The sequence below is a fragment of the Oncorhynchus masou genome, chromosome 3, assembly GCF_036934945.1.
Source record: "Oncorhynchus masou masou isolate Uvic2021 chromosome 3, UVic_Omas_1.1, whole genome shotgun sequence".
NCBI classification, from domain to species: Eukaryota; Metazoa; Chordata; class Actinopteri; order Salmoniformes; family Salmonidae; genus Oncorhynchus; species Oncorhynchus masou.
Genome location: NC_088214.1, coordinates 18,087,142 through 18,110,261, shown reverse-complemented (window position 1 = coordinate 18,110,261; position 23,120 = coordinate 18,087,142). Strand labels below are relative to the sequence as shown.

The 23,120-nt window shown below is 41.4% G+C and overlaps 2 protein-coding genes across 3 annotated transcripts; one reads left to right on the top strand and one right to left on the bottom strand.

Moving 5' to 3' along the window:
* Window positions 1-4: 4 nt before the first annotated feature.
* Window positions 5-10,152, top strand: zte38 (zebrafish testis-expressed 38). 2 transcript variants are annotated; one of them, XM_064933416.1, is made up of 12 exons: window positions 5-1,690; window positions 1,937-2,081; window positions 2,245-2,308; window positions 2,436-2,472; window positions 2,565-2,585; window positions 2,713-2,739; window positions 2,841-2,908; window positions 2,989-3,137; window positions 7,257-7,501; window positions 7,678-7,726; window positions 7,859-7,899; window positions 10,094-10,152. In XM_064933416.1, the coding sequence occupies exons 1-12, from the start codon at window positions 1,640-1,642 to the stop codon at window positions 10,136-10,138; spliced, it is 942 nt and encodes a 313-aa protein (XP_064789488.1). In that variant the 5' UTR covers window positions 5-1,639; the 3' UTR covers window positions 10,139-10,152. The 2 variants fall into 2 exon arrangements, with proteins under 2 accessions (XP_064789488.1, XP_064789482.1); XM_064933410.1 differs by lacking the exon at window positions 10,094-10,152 and adding an exon at window positions 8,027-8,139.
* On the bottom strand, window positions 9,119-22,269 carry aldh9a1b (aldehyde dehydrogenase 9 family, member A1b). Its single transcript, XM_064933337.1, has 12 exons — window positions 22,136-22,269; window positions 21,709-21,923; window positions 20,713-20,858; window positions 20,331-20,460; window positions 19,822-19,956; window positions 19,423-19,619; window positions 19,145-19,285; window positions 18,822-19,010; window positions 18,586-18,673; window positions 10,132-10,273; window positions 9,782-9,894; window positions 9,119-9,559 (listed from the first exon to the last, which is right to left on the bottom strand). The coding sequence occupies exons 2-12, from the start codon at window positions 21,884-21,886 to the stop codon at window positions 9,465-9,467; spliced, it is 1,554 nt and encodes a 517-aa protein (XP_064789409.1). The 5' UTR covers window positions 21,887-21,923; window positions 22,136-22,269; the 3' UTR covers window positions 9,119-9,464.
* Between the last annotated feature and the right edge of the window lie 851 nt (window positions 22,270-23,120).

Below are 23,120 nucleotides of genomic sequence, written 5' to 3'. Positions count from 1 at the left end.
ATATGGATGAATTGAAAAATGTGTAAAACAGTCGTAAGAACTGCGTCCAAGATGTCCGACCGTTGATTTCAAAGTCATCTACTCATGTTCACATACTGTACGTATATTCATATGTGGGTTCATTCCGGTTTAATCATGTAGGATTTATTGCGGCCAGCACTAGCCAAATGAACGACTAAAATGAACAAGTCACTCAGAAAAATGAATCATGACTCGAGTCAGTAAAAGGAGTCGTTCAAAAAGAACAAATCGTTCGAGAACTGCACATCACAACTGCAGTTAACGTGGCCTCAATTTGATGTTACTTTGTAACTATAACAGTGATAAGATTCCTGCAAAATTATCTGCATTTCATAGACAAGTATTCTTAGCGTGGTCATTAATATATAAACATAATTTCCCCCACATAGGTATTTCATTTGGAACAATAAGGACATTTTGTATAGAAACAAGTCTTGAATTTTTAAGAACTGGTTCAATAATCATATCCTCCTGGTGAGTCAACTTTTGAATGCAGAAGGATTGTTACTCAATTATGAGGAATTCTTTATCTCATTACAATATCCCTGTAACACCTAGAGTTCACCATAGTCTTTGATGCTATTCCATCTGGAACTCTCATGTTATTTAGAGGTGTAGCCAGACCTCACCTTCTTGACCTATCCTCGCTTAATCCAGTTGACTCTCCAATAGGGAAAATATGTTTCTCCTTGCTCCCTCAGAACAACAGATCTATACGTGCTTTTTTCAAAGGGATATTGCATCCATTCCTTATGTCACAAGTTACTGGAATACATTGGTCACTAATATCTGTTGGGAAAAAGTCTGGTTATTACCACACATGCTTGTTAACAAGGTCAAAGAGGTCTCTTTCAGAATGATCCATAAGTATTACCCTGCGAATCATTACCTGAAGAAAATCAAAAAAGACATTGATTGTACATTGATTGTACTTTTTGTGTTGAGCATCCAGAAACAGTTTCGCATTTATTTAGCCATTGTCTACATGTAAAACAATTATGGAAAGATATTCAGTTTCATAATTGTTAATATTCTTGATGACTTTTTTTTTTTTATGGGAGAATGTGCTGCTCTGTCTCCTTAACCAAAGATAAAGAAAAACAATTTTACATCGTAAATGTAATTGTGCTAATGTAAAAATGTCATATTCATAAATGTAAATTCACTGATAAAAAACACCCTTCCGTGTTTTCTATAAGGAATTCGAGCAGTACATTAAGACCATTCAACATTATTCTAATAAGAAAGCTGTTAAAACAATAAATATGTGTGTGTTTTTTGTTGGTCTTTGTATAATCTGTCATTTGTTGTACCCCCTAGCATATGTAATCATTGTCTATTTGTGTACTTGTATGTATACACACTATTCTACATTAGGAAAAAAAAGAGTGCAGTTAAACTCAGTCTCGCGGTACTTTTTACCTCAGGTTGAACAAGGGGGTAGGTACGCTAGCTACCTAGTGGTTTTGTCTATGACAAAAGTATATCAGATGAACGTTAGCTACCTATAAACACTTATTTTAACAATATATAAATACGTTTTAAATAATTGACAGTACTGTAAAGTTAGGCCGCTAGCTACTGGAAATTAGCTAACGACAAACCAACAACGTTCACGATGGCAGCTGGAAAGATGTGTAGTAGGCCAAAAAAACAAGAGACAGCAGAGGTATGACAACGGAACACTTGATTAATATGAGCTTGTGTAAATGTATATCGAAACTAATATACGTTTCACTCGGTGAAACGGAGAAAACGTACTTTCAATCTGCAATGATATTAGCTGGCATAGTTAGCTATTTTATGTCAGTTCTGTCATCAGTCAGTCATCTGGCGTACTCAAGTGGTCTTGCATGAGAACTGCACTGTCATTGAACATCCCACCAGATTCGGAAATTATTTTCCCTCTCTGTAGTGGACCAGCTTATTTCAAAACGAACTGAAAACTGAAGAAAAGTCCCTGGTCTTTGTCAAGCGAATGATGGCCCTCGCCGTTTCTTCCATCACATATCTCAGAGGAATATTCCCCGAGGACGCCTACAGATCTCGATATCTTGAAGGTGATGTGAGGGCAGTTAAGGTTATTTTTCAAAGACATGTTTAAAAATGTTGTAAACAAGCACATGCATAACGTTAATTGTGTCACCACTCACCACACAACCAAAAATAATACTGTCTTTATCATAGTGTCTTTTTCAGCAACTGTTTTTATGTATCCACCAGATTTATGCATCAAAGTTTTACGAGAAGACTGCACAACACCTGGTGTCTGCAAAATTGTAAAGTGGTAAGTACATTATTTTGCAGGAAAGACATATTTCCAGTTCATACAAAACAGCAGCTTCCCACGTCAGACAACACTCAAATTACATTTGATGGTGGTCATATTCTGACATTAAATTATTATTTTGAAGGCTGATGGGGTGCTTCGACGCATTAGAGAGAGGATATGTAAGTACAGGACCTTATGGTTCTTTTAAATGTTTCATCATTTTGTTTTGTTTTAACAGACAATTTGTGGCTATTTTCTTATCTTTTTACAGCTTCAGGTTGTGTTCATTGGGGTAGGTGAATCTAGGCAACAATGTGTCTTTTCTAAATACATATTTTGTCCTCAACTGTTGTATTTAAAAATGGTCTCACTATTTCAATGAAATGGAAGCTTTATAATTTGTATAATATGATATGCAGGTCTGCACCAATCCAGATAATCCCAACGTAAGTTATCACTTCTTAAAACCCTTCACACACACACAGACCTAAGTTCCCTGAAGTTCCATTGCTTCTAAAATGTTCATGGTTGCTTCTCCCTCCATTAGTGCATCATCGAGTCATACCAGTTCAAGTTCACATACACAGACAAAGGACCACAGATGGACATTCTGAGGTGAATTTGTGGCTTCAATCTTCTCATTTAAGCTTTGATTCAGCCTAAGGTAAATATCTGATCTCCTTTTGAATCCCCAGAAACCAGAATGTGGAGATGCAGGTCACGATGGAGGATACCAAAAAGGCCTCTGTCCTCTTGATCAGGAAGCTGTTTCTCCTCATGCAGAACTTGGACGTGCTCCCCAATGATGTCTGCCTCACCATGAAGCTCTACTACTTTGACGACAGTAAGGCAAATCCCTTTGTTTTTGTTGATAGTAAGGGTTACTACTGTATATGTCTACAGCTGTTACGGTGACCGTATTACCGCCACACCGGCAGTCAGGAGTCACGATTGCAGTTAAATTCCATGTGACCATGAGTCACAGTAACTAGGTTTCTCCAAAACTGTGCTCTGATGGTCATTAGTAGCCTACCAAACTTGCTAACGGCCAGTTGTTAATATTTGGTACTCAGCATTCTAGTGTCCCACTAATCACTCTGACATCAATGCAAATGCATTCGAAAATCAAAACAAACACTTAATCAAATCAAATTTTATTGGTCACATACACATATTTAGCAGATGTTCTTGTGGGTGTAGCGAAATGCTTGTCTGCGGGTGTAGTGAAATGCCTATCTGCGGGTGTAGTGAAATGCTTGTAATGTATCGAAATGCTTCTCATGAGAGCCCTGGCATTGAGTTTGAGTGGGAAAGGATCTCCTGTTGCGCAGTGAGCGCCAGCGCCTCATAGCTGGTTGATGCATGGAATAAAGTAAATGTTCCTGTTGCGCAACATTTGTATAGGCAATGCAATTGTGTGAGAAAACAGAGTTGTGATGGCCTATATTATTAAAAAAGGAAGATCTCATGAGCTTTCTATAGGCTCGGCCTACTGTATGTATTTCCCAACTTTCCTAATATTAAGCACATTGCTTCGCTTTACAATAAAATAAGCCTACCTGGCTGGCCTGAAAATTAACCACTGGAAAAGCGTACTCCCATTTGCTTTTCAAGTGCATACAGATGACATGTATTTTTTTTTTACCTTGCCCCTGTTCCGACAGGTGCATGATAATGGCCCATTCTAAATCAAAACTACTTTTACACACATTATTTAGTATATGTAAAGACAAGATTAAATTGAAAATAGTCTGAATGGTAAGAATATTATCACTTGTGAATGATGCACAGCGCATGCATGTTTCTTGTGGCTTTTTCAAATCATAGTTGTATGCACCCTGTAGCCTAGCCCATAGGCTTATACAGTGCCTTCAGAAAGTATTCAGACCCCTTGACATTTTCTACATTTTGTTTACGTTACAGCCTTATTCTTAAATTGATTAAACTTTTTCTTAAAAAAAACATTTTTGCAAATTTATAACTGAAATATCACAAAAGTATTCAGACCCTTTACTCAGTGCTTTGTTGAAGCACCTTTGGCAGTGATTACAGTCTCAAGTCTTCTTGGGTATGACACTACAAGCTTGGCACACCTGTATTTGGGGGAGTTTCTCCCAATCTTCTCTGCAGATCCTCTCAAGCTCTGTCGTGTTAGATGGGGAGTGTTGCTGCACAGCTAATTTCAGGTCTCTCCAGAGATGTTCGATCAGGTTCAAGTCCGGGCTCTGGCTGGGCCACTCAAGGACATTCAGAGACTTGTCCTGAAGACACTCCTGCATTGTCTTGGCTGTGTGCTTAGGGCCATTGTCCTGTTGGAAGGTGAGCTGGACCAGGTTTTCATCAAGGATCTCTCTGTACTTGGCTCTATTTATCTTTGCCTCAATCTTGACTAGTCTCCCAGTCCCTGCAGCTGAAAAACATCCCCACAGCATGATGCTGCCACCATCATGCTTCACCGTAGGGATGGTGCCAGGTTTTATCCAGACGTGACGCTTGGCATTCAGTCCAAAGAGTTCAATCTTGGTTTCGCTAGACCAGAGCATCTTATTTCTCATGGTCTGAGAGTCTTTAGGTGCTTTTGAGGAGTGGCTTCCGTCTGGCCACTCTACCACAAAGGCCTGATTGGTGGAGTGATGCAGAGATAGTTTTCCTTCTGGAAAGTTCTCCCATCTCCACAGAGGAACTCTAGAACTCTGTCTGAGAGACCATCAGGTTTTTGGTCACCTCCCTGACCAAGGCCCTTCTAACCCTATTGCTCAATTTGGCCGGGCGGGCCAGCTCTAGGAAGAATCTTGGTGGTTCCAAACTTCTTCCATTTAAAAATGATAGAGGCCACTGTGTTCTTGGGAACCTTCAATGCTGTAGACATTTTTTGGTACCCTTCCCCAGATCTATGCCTCGACACAATCTGTATCGGAGCTCTACGGACAATTCCTTCAACCCAATGGTTTGGTTTTTGCTCTGACATGGACTGTCAACTGTGGGACCTTATATAGACAGGTGTGTGCCTTTCCAAATCATGTCCAATTGAATTTACCACAGGTGGACTCCAATCAAAGTTGTAGAAACATGTCAAGGATGGTCAATAGAAACAGGATGCACCTGAGCTCAATTTCTAAAAACTTGTTTTCGCTTTGTGTAGATTCCAGAGGGAAAGGCTGTAATTTAAAAATATGGCTGTAATTTAACAAAATGTGGAAAAAGTCAAGGGGTCTGAATACTTTCCCGAAGGCACTGTATGTTTTGCTAAGTTTTGTATCACAACTGAAGTGGCCAAATAACTCCAAACATAGCTTATATAGGCCCAAGACCCCTGGAACATGATTGGAGAGCCAGCCCATAGACTACAGAGCCTCTATTTAACCTTTATTAAACTAGGCAAGTCAGTTATGAACAAATTCTAATTTACAATGATGGCCTACCACGGCTAAACCCTGACAATGCTGGAATGAGAGACTGATGAGAGACTGATGAAGTGTGTGCTGCCTGCGCAAGAAACAGAGCAGAGCACTTCCCTTTCATGCAACTTTTTTCAAATAATAATTTGTCGCATCATGCAGCCTTACATGCTGACCAAACCACTTGCTTGCGCGCATGTTGATATTGTCCACCCCACACCAGACGTGATCAGGACACATGTTGAAATATAAAAACAAACTCTGAACCAACTGTATTCATTTGGGGATAGGTCGAAAAGCATTAAACATTTATGGCAATTTAGCTAGCTAGCTGTTTCTAACTAATTTGTCCTGGGATATTAACATTGGGTTGTTATTTTACCTGAAATGCACAAGTTACTCTACTTCAACATATAATCCACAGATAAAAGGTTAAACAGAGTTTGTTTCTAGTAATTTCCTCCTTCAGGATTCTTCTTCTTTGGACTTTATATGGCAGTTGGCAACCAACTTTAAGGTGCATTACCACCAACAACTGGACTGGAGTGTTGACCTCAGTTCGTCTTTCAATCACCCACGTGGGAATATGCTCCTTAAAACCAATGAGGAGATGGGAGAGGCGGGACTTGCAGTGCGTCACACGTCACAAATAGAACCACATTCTATTTTAGCGCCTGGCTAAGGAGATGCTCGTTGACATACGCGAGCAGTCTGGGTGCAATGATTGAATAACATGTATGTGTACATTTATTTTGCAATGCGTGCACGACGCAAGCGGAGTGGTCAGCATGCTAGAATGTATTAGAAATCAAACATATAGCCTAAGGTTTGTATAACAACTAAAGTTGCATAAATAACTTTTAAGCATATAGGAGGACCTGTTTCTTTAACTGCTCAACACAGAATGGCCCCATGTGCGCACTCCCTCAAATTGTTTGGAGAAAAATATCCTTTCCATTTTAATCAGCTATGTTCAATTGTATTGTTAGTACTATAAAATAATGTCACTGGAATTATAAGCAAATCTTGCCTGCTAAATGAACTAGTGTAGCCCATAGCCAGATCAGGGCCTAACATAACTCAGAATATGCTCTTCTGATTTTCTTCTTATCATCTTTCTTTAGACCTATCTAAAAGAATGGATTTATTGTGATGCTGTAGGCTATATTATATGGATTTATTAGATGTTTTAAAATGTAGATGTTCCAAAGGTCCACATCAGTGGCTTGTAGGCTATGAGTGGAAGCCAGAGCTGCTAAACGAGACCGGTAGTTATTTGAATGACAATCACCGGCTGACAAAATTTCATGATCTCCACAGCCCTTTAGTATGTCTGTATTGGAACCTCAATACAGAAATTAATTATTGGGTCACGTCTTTCGAAATTGATGAAAGCAAATGCTTCTCATTAAATTCATTGTAGTTTTAGTCAAATACGATGTCTCTTGGTTGTATTACATTATGCAGTTGTTTAATAGGACTTAAAAAGCTCACAAAGCATGATGTTCAGTGAGTCAGTCAATCAATCATTAATTATTCCGTTTTTTCCCTTCCTCTCCACCCAGTCACCCCTGCTGACTATGAGCCTCCAGGTTTCAAGGAGGGGGTGAACGACAACCTGTGGTTCGAGGGCATGGCGGTGCACTTCAGAGTGGGTGAGGTGCACACCCCTTTCCACGCCCTGAAGGTGAGGGTGGCGGCGGAGCAGGGCCGCGTGGAGAAGCTGCAAGAGGAGAACTACCTGAAGGAGAGTCAGGTCTCCATGGCTACGCAGAGGACTCTGCCAGGGCTGGAGGCAACCGGTGCACAGGTGGGCTGTTCTTAACTAAAGCACAAATAAAATGGCTAACTTGAACATGTTTGATCTGAAGACAGGAGTCTTCTCTCCACACACTTAGCACATTTCATTATTTGCATTGATCTAACTGCCAAGGTTTCAGTCACAGTAGATTGCTGATATTTACTGTCTTGTTTGATTATTCACAGGATCCTGACAATGAGAGATACAAAGAAGATGACCTTCCCTCTGAAGATGGTAATAAGGAATGATAATCACATCAATCTCTTTTACTTTCTTCGTATGAAACCTGGATGCGTTTTATGGTATAAATAACAATAAATTAACTAATTTAACATATCGATAATAGCTTATTTTTTTCTCTCTAAGAGTCTGCACAGTTCAAGAAACCCAAGAAACCTGTGGCAAAGGTAAGTGAGTTTGTGGGCAGTTGGTTGGTTGTGGTCAATGGTTTGCGTGTTGTGTTTTTGGAGAAAGAGAAGATAGAGCTACATGAACAACAGCTCAATGGTGTAAAAACTATATTCTTTCAAACAGAGTAAAGGTGCTGCCAATAAACTGGCAAAGAAAAAAGGAAGAAAAGAGCAATAAAAATGTTTTGATGAAGACAGCAATGAAGAACCTGCTTTTTCAGCTTCCAGTCAGACACCGTAAACATGAATATGGATCGAGGATGTAACTTCCTCATTAGATTACAAGGATTTTACTCACCAAGCATGTTTACATGAATGTTTAATTTCTATGCCTGTTTGAACATTTTTAAAACCCGAGTAGTAAAGCCAGCCTTACGGTATTTCTTTTGAGGTTCATTGCCTGTACAACACATAATATATAGCTACAATATGTTAAGACATTTCTAATATATTTTCCGGAAGGTTGCAAGTTCAAATCCCCAAGCTGACAAGGTACAAATCTGTCGTTCTGCCCCTGAACAGGCAATTAACCCACTGTTCCTAGGCAGTCATTGAAAATAAGAATTTGTTCTTAACTGACTTGCCTAGTTAAATAAAGGTAAAAAAAAAAAAAAAAAAAATCTATTTGTTTCATTGTAGCTGTATATTTTTTTTATACTTTGTTCTTTAACTTTTATTTTTGATGAAATTAATAAAAAAACTTATGACATGCTGGTTCCATATGTGATGCCTGAAATATACAATATTGTAAGTATGATATTTATGGAATTAAAGCTTTACCTCAAAGCCCATTTATAAACTTGTCATGCATATTAATGATGAAATGAAAAAGGGTGAAATGAAAATACATGCACACAGCTTTGAAATGGTAAACATTGATTTGGTGATACATACAAAGTACTAGTAAAAATACAATTGTACAAAGAAATGGGGCAGCAGGTAGCCTAGCAGTTAAGAGGTTGGGACAGTAACCGAAAGGTTGCTGGGTCGAATCCCCGAGCTGACTATATATATTTTTTTTTACTGACGATGTGCACTTGAGCAAGGCACTTAACCCTAATTTCTCCTGCAAGTCGCTCTGGATAAGAGCGTCTAAGTGACCAAAAAGTTACAGAAATGGCAAACGTCTGACAGGTGACTGCACCACAGTTACCCTGTTGTAACCTACATCCATTGGCAAACAGTGAAAGTGTGACAAAAAGTGCAACATGCTGCATAATGTCAAGTACTTTTTTTTAATGTAAGGCATCCATAGTTATGAGAATCAATTTAATAAATATTTTGTTACAAAATATCAAGGCACGACTTTCGATTTATCCATTTGGCTCAGAACGGAGATCTTATCACACTATTTTTTTTAATGGAGAATAACTAACTAAGCTAAACTCTATCAGAGATGGATGGCAATATTACTGTATATCCTTCATTCAACTATCTACGTACCAGAGACCTTTTTCTGAGACAGAAAAAGCGTCCTGAGATCTTTTTCTGTCTCAGGATGCTGGTATTTCATCCCCCAGAACATCTCGGAGTTGCATGACTCCATTGGTCTGGCTTGACGTTTAAAAGAGACTGTCAACGTCCCCCATCTCCACAAACACAGTCTTCATTTGTGTGTAGTGCTCTACAGTCACCTGACCGTTCTCTCTCCCGATGCCTGTGGAGAGACAACAGCAAATGTTTATTCTTCTTGACACATGCTATTACTATTGTTGACAGCAGTCTACCTAACAGAAAATACTGTGGAAAATGTTTATGAAAAAGGCATTCAAACAAACCAACGTGATTACTACACTACTATAACCCCTACGTGTTTAAATTCTGATACTCTCATAGAGGAAAACGACAGGTATCTGGTGTGAATACGGTAGGACTGTACCTGACATCTTGAAACCTCCGAAGGGCACCTCCACAGGGGTGATGTTATAGTTGTTGATGAAGCAGGATCCAGCCTTCAGGTGTTCCACTACACGGTGTGCTCGCTTGACGTCACTACAGGCCAGACACATGGCAAGAAACAGGTCAAACACTGAAGTGGGATTAAATGTGTACCTCAAGCTGAAGGATGGTGCTCATGGTATAATGTAGCAAAATGTTTTGAAACTCAAAAAGGAACACTGACTGTTCTTATTGGACAACTCCAGGAAGTACCGTCCTGTTTCACTCAGTTTCAAAAATGTTCTTTCTACAGAACACAACCCTGATAACTGTGTTATATGACATCATCACCTGGTGAAGACTCCCGCAGCCAGGCCCAGGGCGGAGTTGTTGGCCCTCAGCAAAGCTTCCTCCTCTGTTTCAAAGGACAACACAGACATCACAGGCCCAAAGATCTCCTCCTTCACACATATCATGTCGTCCGTGCAGTCGCCTATGGCCAAGAGATGCAGGGACAAGAGGGAGAGAAAGAAAGAGGTATATAAATAGTAAACCAGTACAATGAGTATTGACTAAAGAGACTATAAATACTCCCTTATGTATGTATTGGGACAGTGATGAACATTTTTGAAATTTGTCTGTACTCCAGCATTTGGATTTGATATTTGTTGCATGTGAGGTGACAGTACAGAATGTCACCTTTTATCTGAGGGTATTTTCATACATATCTGATTTAGAAATGAAAGCACTTTATATATATATACTCCCCCCATTTGAAGATTTGACAAATTTCACTTAGTGTATTAAAGTAGTCAAAAGTTTGGTATTTGGTACCATATTTCTTGCACACAAAAACTACATCAAACTTGTGACTAGAGGTCTACATCCACCTGTAACCCAATACCCGAGACGGGGCCCACGTGGCTCCGAATCCAGAATAATGTCACGGGTCTGGGTCGGCTCTAATATGATGATTGTCACGGGTCTCAGGTATGTGCAATTTTAAATAACTTATCCGGAAGGACCCGTACAGATCTGAATGTGACTGCTGCAGTAGAGAGACAAATTCTATAATTTATGCTGCTGATCTTGCTTTTCACAAGAGTGGAGTCTGAAGCGTGTAGTTTATTGTCATCGACAAATCACAAGTCATCAAAGAGCCAATAGGCTTCAGTCATAAAGCCTCCTCGTGTGGCAACAGTTCAGAGATATCTAATCAATGGAAGATGGAATTAAAATGACAGTATTAAAAGTTAAAAGGACAAAGACAGGCTTAAATGACCAAGAGCCAACAGGTAGGCTGCTACTTAATATTCTGAATGGAGTTGTTATTTGTAACTGTAGGATGAGAAAGCGGATGCACAGTAGCCTCATTTAGCTTAACTAGCTTCTCCCGGTTATTTAATTTAAATTAAAAATGTTATTTCACCTTTATTTAACCAGGTAGGCCAGTTGAGAACATGTTCTCATTTACAACTGCAACCTGGCCAAGATAAAGCAAAGCAGTGGGACAAAAACAACACAGTTACACATGGGATAAACAAACACAGTCAATAACACAATAGAAAAATCTATACACAGTGTAAGCAAATGAGGTAGGATAAGGGGGGAAAGGCAATAAATAGCCAGTATTGGCGAAATAATTACAATTTAGCATTAACACTGGAGTAATAGATGTGCAAGTAGAGATACTAGGATGCAAAAGAGCAAAAATAAATAACAGTATGGGGAATGAGGTAGTTGGGTGGGCTATTTACAGATGGGCTGTGTATAGGTGCAATGATCGGTAAGCTGCTTTGACAGCTGACGCTTAAAGTTAATGAGGGAGATATAAGTCTCCAGCTCCAGTGATTTTTGCAATTCGTTCCAGTCATTGGCAGCAAAGAACTGTAAGGACAAACGGCCAAAGGAGGAGTTGGCTTTGGGGATGACCAGTGAAATATACAGGCTGGAGCGAGTGCTACAGGTGGGCGTTGTTATGGAGCTGAGATTAGGCAGGGCTTTACCTAGCAAAGAATTATACAGTTGAAGTCAGAAGTTTACATACACCTTAACCAAATACATTTAAACTCAGTTTTTCACAATTCCTGACATTTAATCCTCGTAAAAATGCCCTGTCTTAGGTCAGTTAGGATCACCACTTTATTTTAATAATGTGAAATGTCAGAATAATAGTAGAAAGAATGATTTACTTCAGCTTTTATTTCTTTCATCACATTCCCATTGGGTCAGAAGTTTGCATACACTCAATTAGTATTTGGTAGCATTGCCTTTAAATTGTTTAACTTGGGTCAAACGTTTACGGTAGCCTTCCACAAGCTTCCCACAATAAGTTGGGTGAATTTTGGCCCATTCCTCCTGACAGAGCTGGTGTAACTGAGTCAGGTTTGTAGGCCTTCTTGCTCACACACACTTTTTCAGATCTGCCCACACATTTTCAATAGGATTGAGGTCAGGGCTTTGCGATGGCCACTCCAATACCTTGACTTGGTTGTCTTTAAGCCATTTTGCCACAACTTTGGAAGTATCCTTGGGATCATTGTCCATTTGGAAGACCAATTTGCGACCAAGCTTTAACTTCCTGACTGATGTCTTGAGATGTTGCTTCAATATATCCACACAATTTTCCTTCCTCATGATGCCATCTATTTTGTGAAGTGCACCAGTCCCTCCTGTAGCAAAGCACCCCCACAACATGATGCTGCCACCCCCGTGCTCCACTGTTGGGATGGTGTTCTTCGGCTTGCAAGCCTCCCCCTTTTTCCTCCAAACATAACGATGGTCATTATGGCCAAACAGTTATATTTTTGTCTCATCAGACCAGAGGACATTTCTCCAAAAAGAGCAATCTTTGTCCCCATGTGCAGCTGCAAACCGTAGTCTGGCTTTTTATGGAGGTTTTGGAACAGTGGCTTCTTCCTTGCTGAGTGACCTTTCAGGTTATGTCGATATAGGACTCGTTTTACTGTGGATATAGATACTTTTGTACCTGTTTCTTCCAGCATCTTCACAAGGTCTTTTGCTTATGTTCTGGGATTGATTTGCACTTTTCACACCAAAGTACGTTCATCTCCAGGAGACAGAACGCATCTCCTTCCTGAGCGGTATGACGGCTGCGTGGTCCCATGGTGTTTATACTTGCGTACTATTGTTTGTACAGATGAACGTGGTACCTTCAGGCATTTGGAAATTTGGAGTTTGAAGGTCGGCCTTGAAATAAATCCACAGCTACTCCTCAAATTGACTCAAATTATGTCAATTAGCCTATTAGAAGCTTCTAAAGCCATGACATAATTTTCTGTAATTTTCCAAGCTGTTTAAAGGCATAGTCAACTTCGTATATGTAAACTTCTGACTCACTTGAATTGTGATACAGTGAATTATAAGTGAAGTAATCAGTTTGTAAAGAATTGTTGGAAAAATTACTTGTGTCATGCACAAAGTAGATGCCCTAACCGACTTGCCAAAACTATAGTTTGTTAACAACACATTTGTGGAGTGGTTGAAAAATGAGTTTTAATGACTCCAACCTAAGTGTATGTAAACTTTCGACTTCAACTGTAGATGACCTGGAGGCAGTGGGTTTGGCGACGAATATGAAGCGAGGGCCAGCCAACGGGAGCATACAGGTCGCAGGTGTGGGTAGTATATGGGGCTTTGGTGTCAAAACAGATGTTACTGTGATAGACTACATCCAATTTGCTGAGTAGAGTGTTGGAGGCTATTTTGTAAATGACATTGCCGATGTCAAGGATCGGTAGGATAATCAGTTTTACGAGGGTATGTTTAGCAGCATAAGTGAAGGAGGCCGATTCTAGATTTAATTTTGGATTGGAGATGCTTAATGGGAGTCTGGAAGGAGAGTTTACAGTCTAACCAGTCACCTAGGTATTTGTCGTTGTCCACATATTCAAAGTCAGAACCGTCCAGAGTAGTGATGCTAGTCGGGCGGGCAGTGATCGGTTGAAGAGCATGCATTTAGTTTTACTTGCATTTAAGAGCAGTTGGAGGCCACAGAAGGAGTGTTGTATGGCATTGAAGCTCGTCTGTAGGTTTGTTAACACAGTGTCCAAAGAAGGGCCAGAAGTATACAGAATGGTGTCGTCTGCGTAGAGGTGGATCAGAGAATCACCAGCAGCAAGAGCGACATCATTGATATATGCAGAGAAAAGAGTCGGCCCGAGAATTGAACCCTGTGGCACCCCCATAGAGACTGCCAGAGGTCCGGACAACAGGCCCTCCGATTTGACACACTGAACTCTATCTGAGGAGTAGTTGGTGAACCAGGCGAGGCAGACATTTGAGAAACCAAGGCTGTTGAGTCTGGCGATAAGAATGCGGTGATTGACAGAGTCGAAAGCCTTGGCCAGGTCGATGAAGACGGTCGATGAAGATGGCAGTTATGATATCGTTTAGGACCTTGAGAGTGGCTGAGGTGCACCCATGACCAGCTCGAAAACCAGATTGCATAACGGAGAAGGTACGGTGGGATTCGAAATGGTCGGTGATCTGTTTGTTAACATGGCTTTCGAAGACTTTAGAAAGGCAGGGCAGGATAGATATAGGTCTGTAACAGTTTGGTCTCGAGTGTCACCCCCTTTGAAAATGGGGATGACCGCAGCAGATTTTCAATCTTTAGGGATTTCAGACGATATGCGGTGGATCATTTTAGAAAGAGAGGGTCCAGATTGTCTAGCCCGGCTGATTTGTAGTGATCCAGATTCTGCAGCTCTTTCAGAACATCAGCTTTCTGGATTTGGGTTGAAGCGGGGGCGCTTGGGCAAGTTGCTGTGGGGAGTGCAGAGCTGTTGGCCCAGGATAGGGGTAGCCAGGTGGAAAGCATGGCCAGCCGTAGAAAAATGCTTATTGAAATTAATCGTAGATTTATTGGTGGTACCAGTGTTTCCTAGCCTCAGTGCAGTGGGCAGCTAGGAGGAGGTGCTCTTATTCTCCACTTACAGTGGCCCAAAACTTTTTGGAGTTTGTGCTACAGGATGCAAATTTCTGTTTGAAAAAGCTAGCCTTTGCTTTCCTAACTGACTGTGTATATTGGTTCCAAACTTCCCTGAAAAGTTGCATATTGCGGGGGCTATTCAATGCTAATTTTTATTTTTAATTTTTAATTTCACCTTTATTTAACCAGGTAGGCTAGTTGAGAACAAGTTCTCATTTGCAACTGCGACCTGGCCAAGATAAAGCATAGCAGTGTGAACAGACAACACAGAGTTACACATGGAGTAAACAATTAACAAGTCAATAACACAGTAGAAAAAAAGGGGGAGTCTATATACATTGTGTGCAAAAGGCATGAGGAGGTAGGCGAATAATTACAATTTTGCAGATTAACACTGGGGTGATAAATGATCAGATGGTCATGTACAGGTAGAGATATTGGTGTGCAAAAGAGCAGAAAAGTAAATAAATAAAAACAGTATGGGGATGAGGTAGGTGAAAATGGGTGGGCTATTTACCAATAGACTATGTACAGCTGCAGCGATCGGTTAGCTGCTCAGATAGCAGATGTTTGAAGTTGGTGAGGGAGATAAAAGTCTCCAACTTCAGGGATTTTTTGCAATTCGTTCCAGTCACAAGCAGCAGAGTATTGGAACGAAAGGCAGCCAAATGAGGTGTTGGCTTTAGGGATGATCAGTGAGATACACCTGCTGGAGCGCGTGCTACGGATGGGTGTTTCCTATCTATGAGGGTGCCTGTGTTTACGGATGTAGGGTTGTACCTGGTAGGTTCCTTGATAATTTGTGTGAGGTTGAGGGCATCTAGCTTAGATTGTAGGACGGCCGGGGTGTTAAGCATATCCCAGTTTAGGTCACCTAACAGTAGGAACTTTCAAGATAAATGGGGGGCAATCAGTTCACATATGGTGTCCAGGGCACAGCTGGTGGCTGATATAACAAGCGGCACAGACCTGGATAACAAGCGGCACAGACCTGGATAGCATGACAGAACTCTGCAGACTATCTCTGCAATAGATTGCAACTCCACCCCCTTTGGCAGTTCTATCTTGGTGGAAATTGTTGTAGTTGGGGATGAAAATTTCAGAATTTTTGATGTCCTTCCTAAGGCAGGATTCAGACACGGCTAAGACATCTGGGTTGGCGTAACGTGCTAAAGCAGTGAGTAAAACAAACTTAGGGAGGAGGCTTCTGATGCTAACATTCATGAAACCAAGACTTTTAAGGTTACAGAAGTCAACAAATGATAGCGCCTGGGGAATAGGAGTGGAACTTGGGGCTACGGGGCCTGGGTTAACCTCTACATCACCAGAGGAACAGAGGAGGAGTAGGACAAGGGTACGGCAAAAGGCTATAAGAACTGGTCATCTAGTGCGTTGGGAACAATAAAAAGGAGAATATTTCTGGGCGTAGTAGAATAGATTCAGGGCATAATGTACAAACAAGGGTATGGTGGGATGTGAGTACAGTGGAGGTAAACCTAGGCGTTGAGTGACGGACGATGAGAGAGGTTTCGTCTCTGGAGGCACCAGTTAAGCCAGGTGAGGTCTCTGCATGTGTGTGGGGTAGGACAAAAGAGCCATCTAAGGCATGTTGAGCAGGACTGAGGGCTACAGTGAAACAAAACACTAAGAACTAGCCGAGACAGCAGTAGACAAGGCATATTGACAATAGAGAGAGGCATCACAGGTGTTGATCGGGAGAGCTAAGACAACAACAGGTAAATGGCGATGAATGGGCAGAGCGGGTCAGTTAGGTACATACAGGGCCTGAGTTCGAGGCTGGGGCCGACAGATAAACTAAATTAGGTACTGTATTATTGAAACAGTCTAGGGGGCATCAGCTGTGTAGCCAAGTGATCATAGGGTCCAATGAACTGCAATAGGTGAGTCAGGGGGGCATTTGGTAGTCACTACTATGCTAGGCGAGCGGGGAACACAGCATTCAGAAGGCTAGCGGGCCGGGGCTAGCAGATGGTTCTTTGGTGACATCGTAACGGAATAGCCTGTTGAGACCACGTCGGGCAATTACGTCTGCAGACCAGTCGTGATGGATCGGCGGGGCTCCGTGTCGACAATAAAGGGTCTAGGCCAATTGGCAAAAGAGGTATTGTAGCCCTAGAATTAGCTGGTATATGGACCTAGCTCAAGACTAACTGGTGCTTGCTTCGGGACAGAGGCGTTAGCTAACAGTAGCCACTCGTTTGCAGCTAGCTAGTGGCGATGATCCGGTGTAATGATCCAGAGTGGCAGGAATCCGGTGATGTGGTAGAGAGAAGCAGTCCGATATGCTCTGGGTTGATATCGCTCTGTGCAGACTGGCAGGTATTGTTCGGGCTAATTCTGGCTGGTATCCGAGCTAAAGGTATAGACCGCTAGCCGTGGCTAACAAAGACTAGTAGCTCGTTAGCTGACTAGCTCCTGATGGAAGTTCCGGTTATAAAAATATCAGATCCGTACCATATTGTAGGAGGCAGACTGCAGGAAAGTATATTTAGTTCGTAGATTTAGTTTGTAGATAGAAAGTGAGATTAAAAATATACACAAAAAGAACCGGCTATTTACACGGGATAAGACAAAGACAAACAAGTTTGACTGCTACACTTTCTTGGTTTAACACAGTCAAGACAGGTACTACATAATCATATTTGAGGATAAATAACCTAGCTATGGCAGCTATTAGTCTACTATAGTAGTAGGCTTGGTTGGTTGCAGTCTCCCTCCCTGCACCCGTGTCACTGGCTCACAGTATGGCCTCTCCCCCGCCTGCTAGAGCAGCACCTCTCTCTCCCTCCTCTCACAAGTTATCAGCTCTGGTTAATAAAGTAGCTTTAAAAAATAATACTTTTCTGCCGCTTCCCTCACTCAGACCCAACCAGGTCTATACGGCACGGGTTCTAGTTGTCCTTGGGTCAATTCAGAACGGGTTTTAAAAATGTATTTATGCATATCAGGTCTGGGTGGGAAAGCCCCAGCGCTAACTTTTTGGACCCGTGAAGTCCTGTACTTGTGGCTCTACTTGTTGAATGCATTTACAGCTTGTTTTGATTGTGTCACAGATTATGTTTTGTCCAATAGGAAGTAAATGGTGAATAATGTATTGTCTCATTTTGGAGGCACTTTTATTGGAAGTAAGAATAGAAGATGTTTGTGAACATTTCTACGTGAATGTAGATGCTACCATGATTATGGATAATCATGAATGAATCGTGAATGATGATGAGTGAGAAAGTTAGAGGGAGAAAGATGATAGCCCCCCAAAAATGCTAATCTCTTCATTATTGGTAATGGGTGAGAGGTTAGCATGATTTGTTATAGCCTCTAACTTTCTCACTCATCATTGTTCATTCATGATTTTTCTTAATCATGGTATTATTAAGATTTAATTAGAAGTGTTCAGAAACATCTTATCTACTCACTTAGAAAGTAAATTACCCCAGTCATCATTCAGTTCCTATTGGGCAAACCATAACCTAAAACTCAACCAAAACAAACTACAAATGCATCCAACGAGTTTGTAGTGTCACAAGCGTGATGTAGTCATTACGTGCTAGAAATATTGGACCAAATATTCAACTTTTTGACTACTTTGGTAAACTATAAGTGAAATTTGTCAGAATACTCACATCTTCAAATGGGAGTCTAGATCTATGAAGTGCTTTAATTTCTAAATGAGATATGTATGAAAATACCCTCAAATAAAAGGTGACATTCCATACAGTCCCCTCATATAAAAGATTTGATCTCAAATCCAAAATGCTCGAGTATAGAGAGTCCAAATACATAGGTAGGGGAGTGTACTTCCAATAGTCCATAATAATAAAAACTAGGCTCACCCAATACACATGGTGTCATGTAGTATCCACCTCTGAGTTTGGGATCTAAAGGAACGAAGGGTTCCCCTCCACACAACACCTTGGCACCCTAGAGTCAGAGTAAAATGGTCTTCAATTTACTTGTCAGTGACATCATTTTTGCCCCTTATTATTGGTCTGATCTGATTCTTACAGTTTACCAGGAACTTAAGATAATACTATTGAAAAGAGGTACTTTTAGTCTCTTTGAATTGTACCTCTTTCCTGGCCTGTTCGACGTAGCCCAGGACTCTGTCAAGGTGTGGCCGGCTGACCAGTGCTCCCATACGAGTGCTCTCCAGTAGTGGGTCCCCTATCTCAATGTCCTTGGTCCTCCTCACAACCTCCTCCAGGAACTCAGGCAACATCTGCCTCTGAACAAACACCCGGGTCCCATTGCTGCAAACCTGGGTTGAACAAAAACACACAAGAAAAAAAAGTACATTCATAGAGGAGCTGGTGTTAAGGACTGTGTCACCGTGTTGAAAGAGCTGAAACTTGGGATCAAAAGCGTTGAAACTTGTAAAACCCCACACCCTACCTGGCCCTGGGATAGGAAGTTGGCCATGAGAGCCCCCTTCACTGCGTTCCCCAGGTCACTGTCCTCAAAGATGAGCAGAGGAGACTTCCCACCAAGTTCCAGAGTCACTTGCTTTACCCCCTTGGAGCACATCTCCATAATCTGAGGGTTAAGAGTGATTTGTTATATGTTAATGCCAAAGACTACTTTTCCCACAATTACAATGGACATTGTATGAATTATAGTCTCAACACAAAAAAACTTAAGTTGCGATCTTATTCTGGGATTTTTAGATTTACCTTCTTGCCCGTGGGCACACTGCCGGTGAAGGAGACCTTAGCCACGTCCGGGTGGTGGCAGAGCAGGTTGCCTGTCTCCTGCCCACCCTGAACTATGTTGAACAGCCCCTCTGGGGCCCCGGCCTTGGCATAAATCTCCGCCAGCATCACTGCCGTCACTGGAGTCACGGGTGAAGGCTTGAACACCATGGAGTTGCCTGATGGGGTGAGAGCAAGACAGAGGGAAAAGGAATGTTTGTGTATTATTGATTTTTTTTCTTCTATCAATTGTGTTTGTGTCAATGTAAATTGAGCAAGTTTAAAAGATTACTGTTGCATTGTTTTGCATAGTAACAATTATGGCAATAAAGTGTGTCTTTGACTTTATACTGTAACTTAAAAAAGAGTGTGTGGTCATACCACAGGCCAGGGCTGGGGCCGACTTCCAGGCTGCTATCTGAAAGGGGTAGTTCCATGCACCGATCCCCACACAGACGCCTAGAGGCTCCCGCCGTGTGTAGGCAAAGGAGCCTCCGGGTAGCTGGATATGCTGGCCTAGATGGACAGAACGGGCAAACAGTGTCAATCAACACCATTCGTGGTCAGCGGCATACCTAGTCATCTTGATATCTTTACTACACACTAATGCCAACAATCAAATCAAATGTATTTATATAGCCCTTCTTACATCAGCTGATATCTCAAAGTGCTTTACAGAAACCCAGCCTAAAACTCCAAACAGCAAGCAATGCAGATGTAGAAGCACAGTGGCTAGGAAAAACTCCCTAGAAAAGGCCAAAACCGAGGAAGAAACCTAGAGAGGAACCAGGCTGAGGGGTGGCCAGTCCTCTTCTGGCTATCCTCCCCCCAACTGCATCAGAATTCCTATTATGACCCAGTGTAACCCCCCTATCCATCGTCATGCCAACCTGCCAGAGTGCTGGCCACTCCAGCGTAATACTCTATACACAGTCTGGCAGAGTCCACGTCCATTCGGGCTTCTGTGATGGACTTCCCGTTGTTCACCACCTCCATCTCCGCAATGTCCTCTCTCCTGTTCTGTCCACAACAGGAGAGCAAGTTTAATAGTCAGAGACTTTAATCCAAAAACTCAAATGAACTGACGTTTGAGTGCATTCCAAATTAGTACACTCAAGTTAACCTACAGCATGTGCAAACAGTATAATCTTGAGCAATGAGATGGATTCTGTTTTCAGTTCTGACTGTGTGGGGGGAAGAATAGACTGTGACTTTGGAGTGACTGATCATCAACATCTGGTATCAAAAAGAGATGCATTCTGGGATGGATACCTCAATGATACGGGCAGCTTCTATCATGATGTGTGCCCTCTCCATCCCTGACCTCCGGCTCCAGGTCTGGTAGGCAGACTGGGCTGCCTGCACTGCCTGGTTCACCTCCACAGACCCACAGAGCTCTAGCTCACACAGGACCCGACCTGCCAGCACAAAACAGCAGGGCTTGTCATATTTTATACACACACACACACACACACACACACTATCTGACATGCTATGAGAAACATGACAGAAGTTATATCAACGTAGTACAATGAAATTGTGTATTCCTCCACTCCAGTGTAGGGTATATACGCATCAACTATGCCTATACCCATTCAGCTTAGTGTGACCATAACAAGGAAACGAAGTTTATGACAGGATACATGAAAACAATTGGTTTTCAGACAGATTAATAAAAAGACAATGACTTCAGATCAAAGCCCAACAGTGGAGATGAATCAATATAAGAAAGCATTTGGGGTTAACATCAATTAATGTAGACCTAAGATCAATTTCAGTTTTTCATTAACCCTTAGTGGGACTTTGACCTTTACAGTCCCCAATGAGGCGCAACCATAGAGATAAAGGACTCATCTTCGTATCTGTGCCATTATAGCACTAGTCATATACACACACACTGGACAAACTATCTGACATGCTATGAGAAACATGACAAGTTATATCAACAAGTAAATTGTGTATTTCTCCAATTCTGATGTGGGCACACCCATCAACTATATACCCATTCCACGGAGTGTGACTGTAACAAGGAAACAATGAAACGTTTATTACAGGATACATGATGTGTCATGTGACAAAACAATTGGTTTTCAGCCAGATGAATAAAATTACAGTGACTTCATATCTAAGTCCAACAGTGGAGGTTGATCAATAAAAGAAAAAGCACTTTGGGTGTATGAACATGTAAAAATCAAGTTCTGATCAAATAAATCGTTATAAAAGTCGACAGAGCTTTCAGAGAGTACTCTTTAGAAACCAGGTAGCTACCAGTTGCAGGTTCGTAAACAGGCTCAGTGGTTGACACATCCTTGATCTTTACTCTGTCTCCGCACCAGAAGTTCAGCGGGACTTTGACGTCCACGGTCCCCGATGAGGCACAACGTAGAGCTGCAGAGAGTAGAGCAGCAGGTCGGAGAAACCGGAACAAAACAAGCTTTTGAAGCATCTTTCTGACAGTCGGACTTCGGACAGTGGACACCTAGCTACAACGGCAAAAAAACAGTAGTTAAGTCAAAAACAACAGTGAACAAAACCCTCAAGCAAATAATCATGCATTTATGTTACAAAATGTAGCAGGCTAACGTTAGCTGGCAGTCGAACTGTGGCAACAATTAAACTATCCGTAAACAAATAAAGCAATTTACTGACAGTTGTAACAAAATATCAGTTCCACATGTCGTTGCATTGAACTTACACAAACATGTCCTTGTAGAAATGTTAAAGATGTTTTACAATGTGATCATCAAATGTAAACTTTATATTTAACCCCAAAATGCACGAACTGCTGCTACGAGAAATGCTGCTATGGAAATTAACCGTAACTACAAGAGAACACGCGCAAAGCAATTCAATCTATGTAGCTGTTTGGCTCTTGAGGCAAAGAAAAAATGACATTAAAAAGAGGTTCAACACCTTAAATAGTTGATTAATTATGTAGAAACCAATGACATGTTGAAAATCTAAACCTGCTAATCTCAGTACAGTTGAATGGATCAACAATTAGCAAACAGGAAAACTGAACAACATGCAATCTTACATTTGCAAATCTTACATTGGCAAATTTGCATTTATGTTTTTGGTGTAGTTTGAGGTTACAGAGAACTGGGAAACGTTTACCACACTGCATACAACTAAATGGCTCCTGTCCACTGTGAAATCTCTCATGTCTTTGGCAGTTGTCCTGCCTTGTAAACATCTTGCCACAGAGTCTGCAACTGAAAGGTCTCTCACCCGTGGGAACACTGATGTGACCTAAGTCTATTTTTCGGAGTAAAACTTTTCCCGCACTCAAGACATCTGTATGTTGCCAGCGAATTAGACATTAATGGCTGTGTGTTGAGTTATTTTGAGGGGACAGCAAATTTACACTGTTATACAAGCTGTACACTCACTACTTTACATTGTAGCAATGTGTCATTTCTTCAGTGTTGACACATGAAAAGATATACTCATATTTACAAAAATGTGAGGGGTGTACTCACTTTTGTGATATACTGTAAATAAATTTGATTTGAATTTGATTTGATCACTTCAGAGAACACGTTTCCCCTGCTCCAAAGTCCTATGGCGGCAAGCTTTACACCACTCCAGCCGACACTTGGTATTGTGCCTGGTAATCTTAGGCTTGTGTGCGGCTGCTTGGTCATGGAAACCCATTTCATGAAGCTCCCGACGAACAG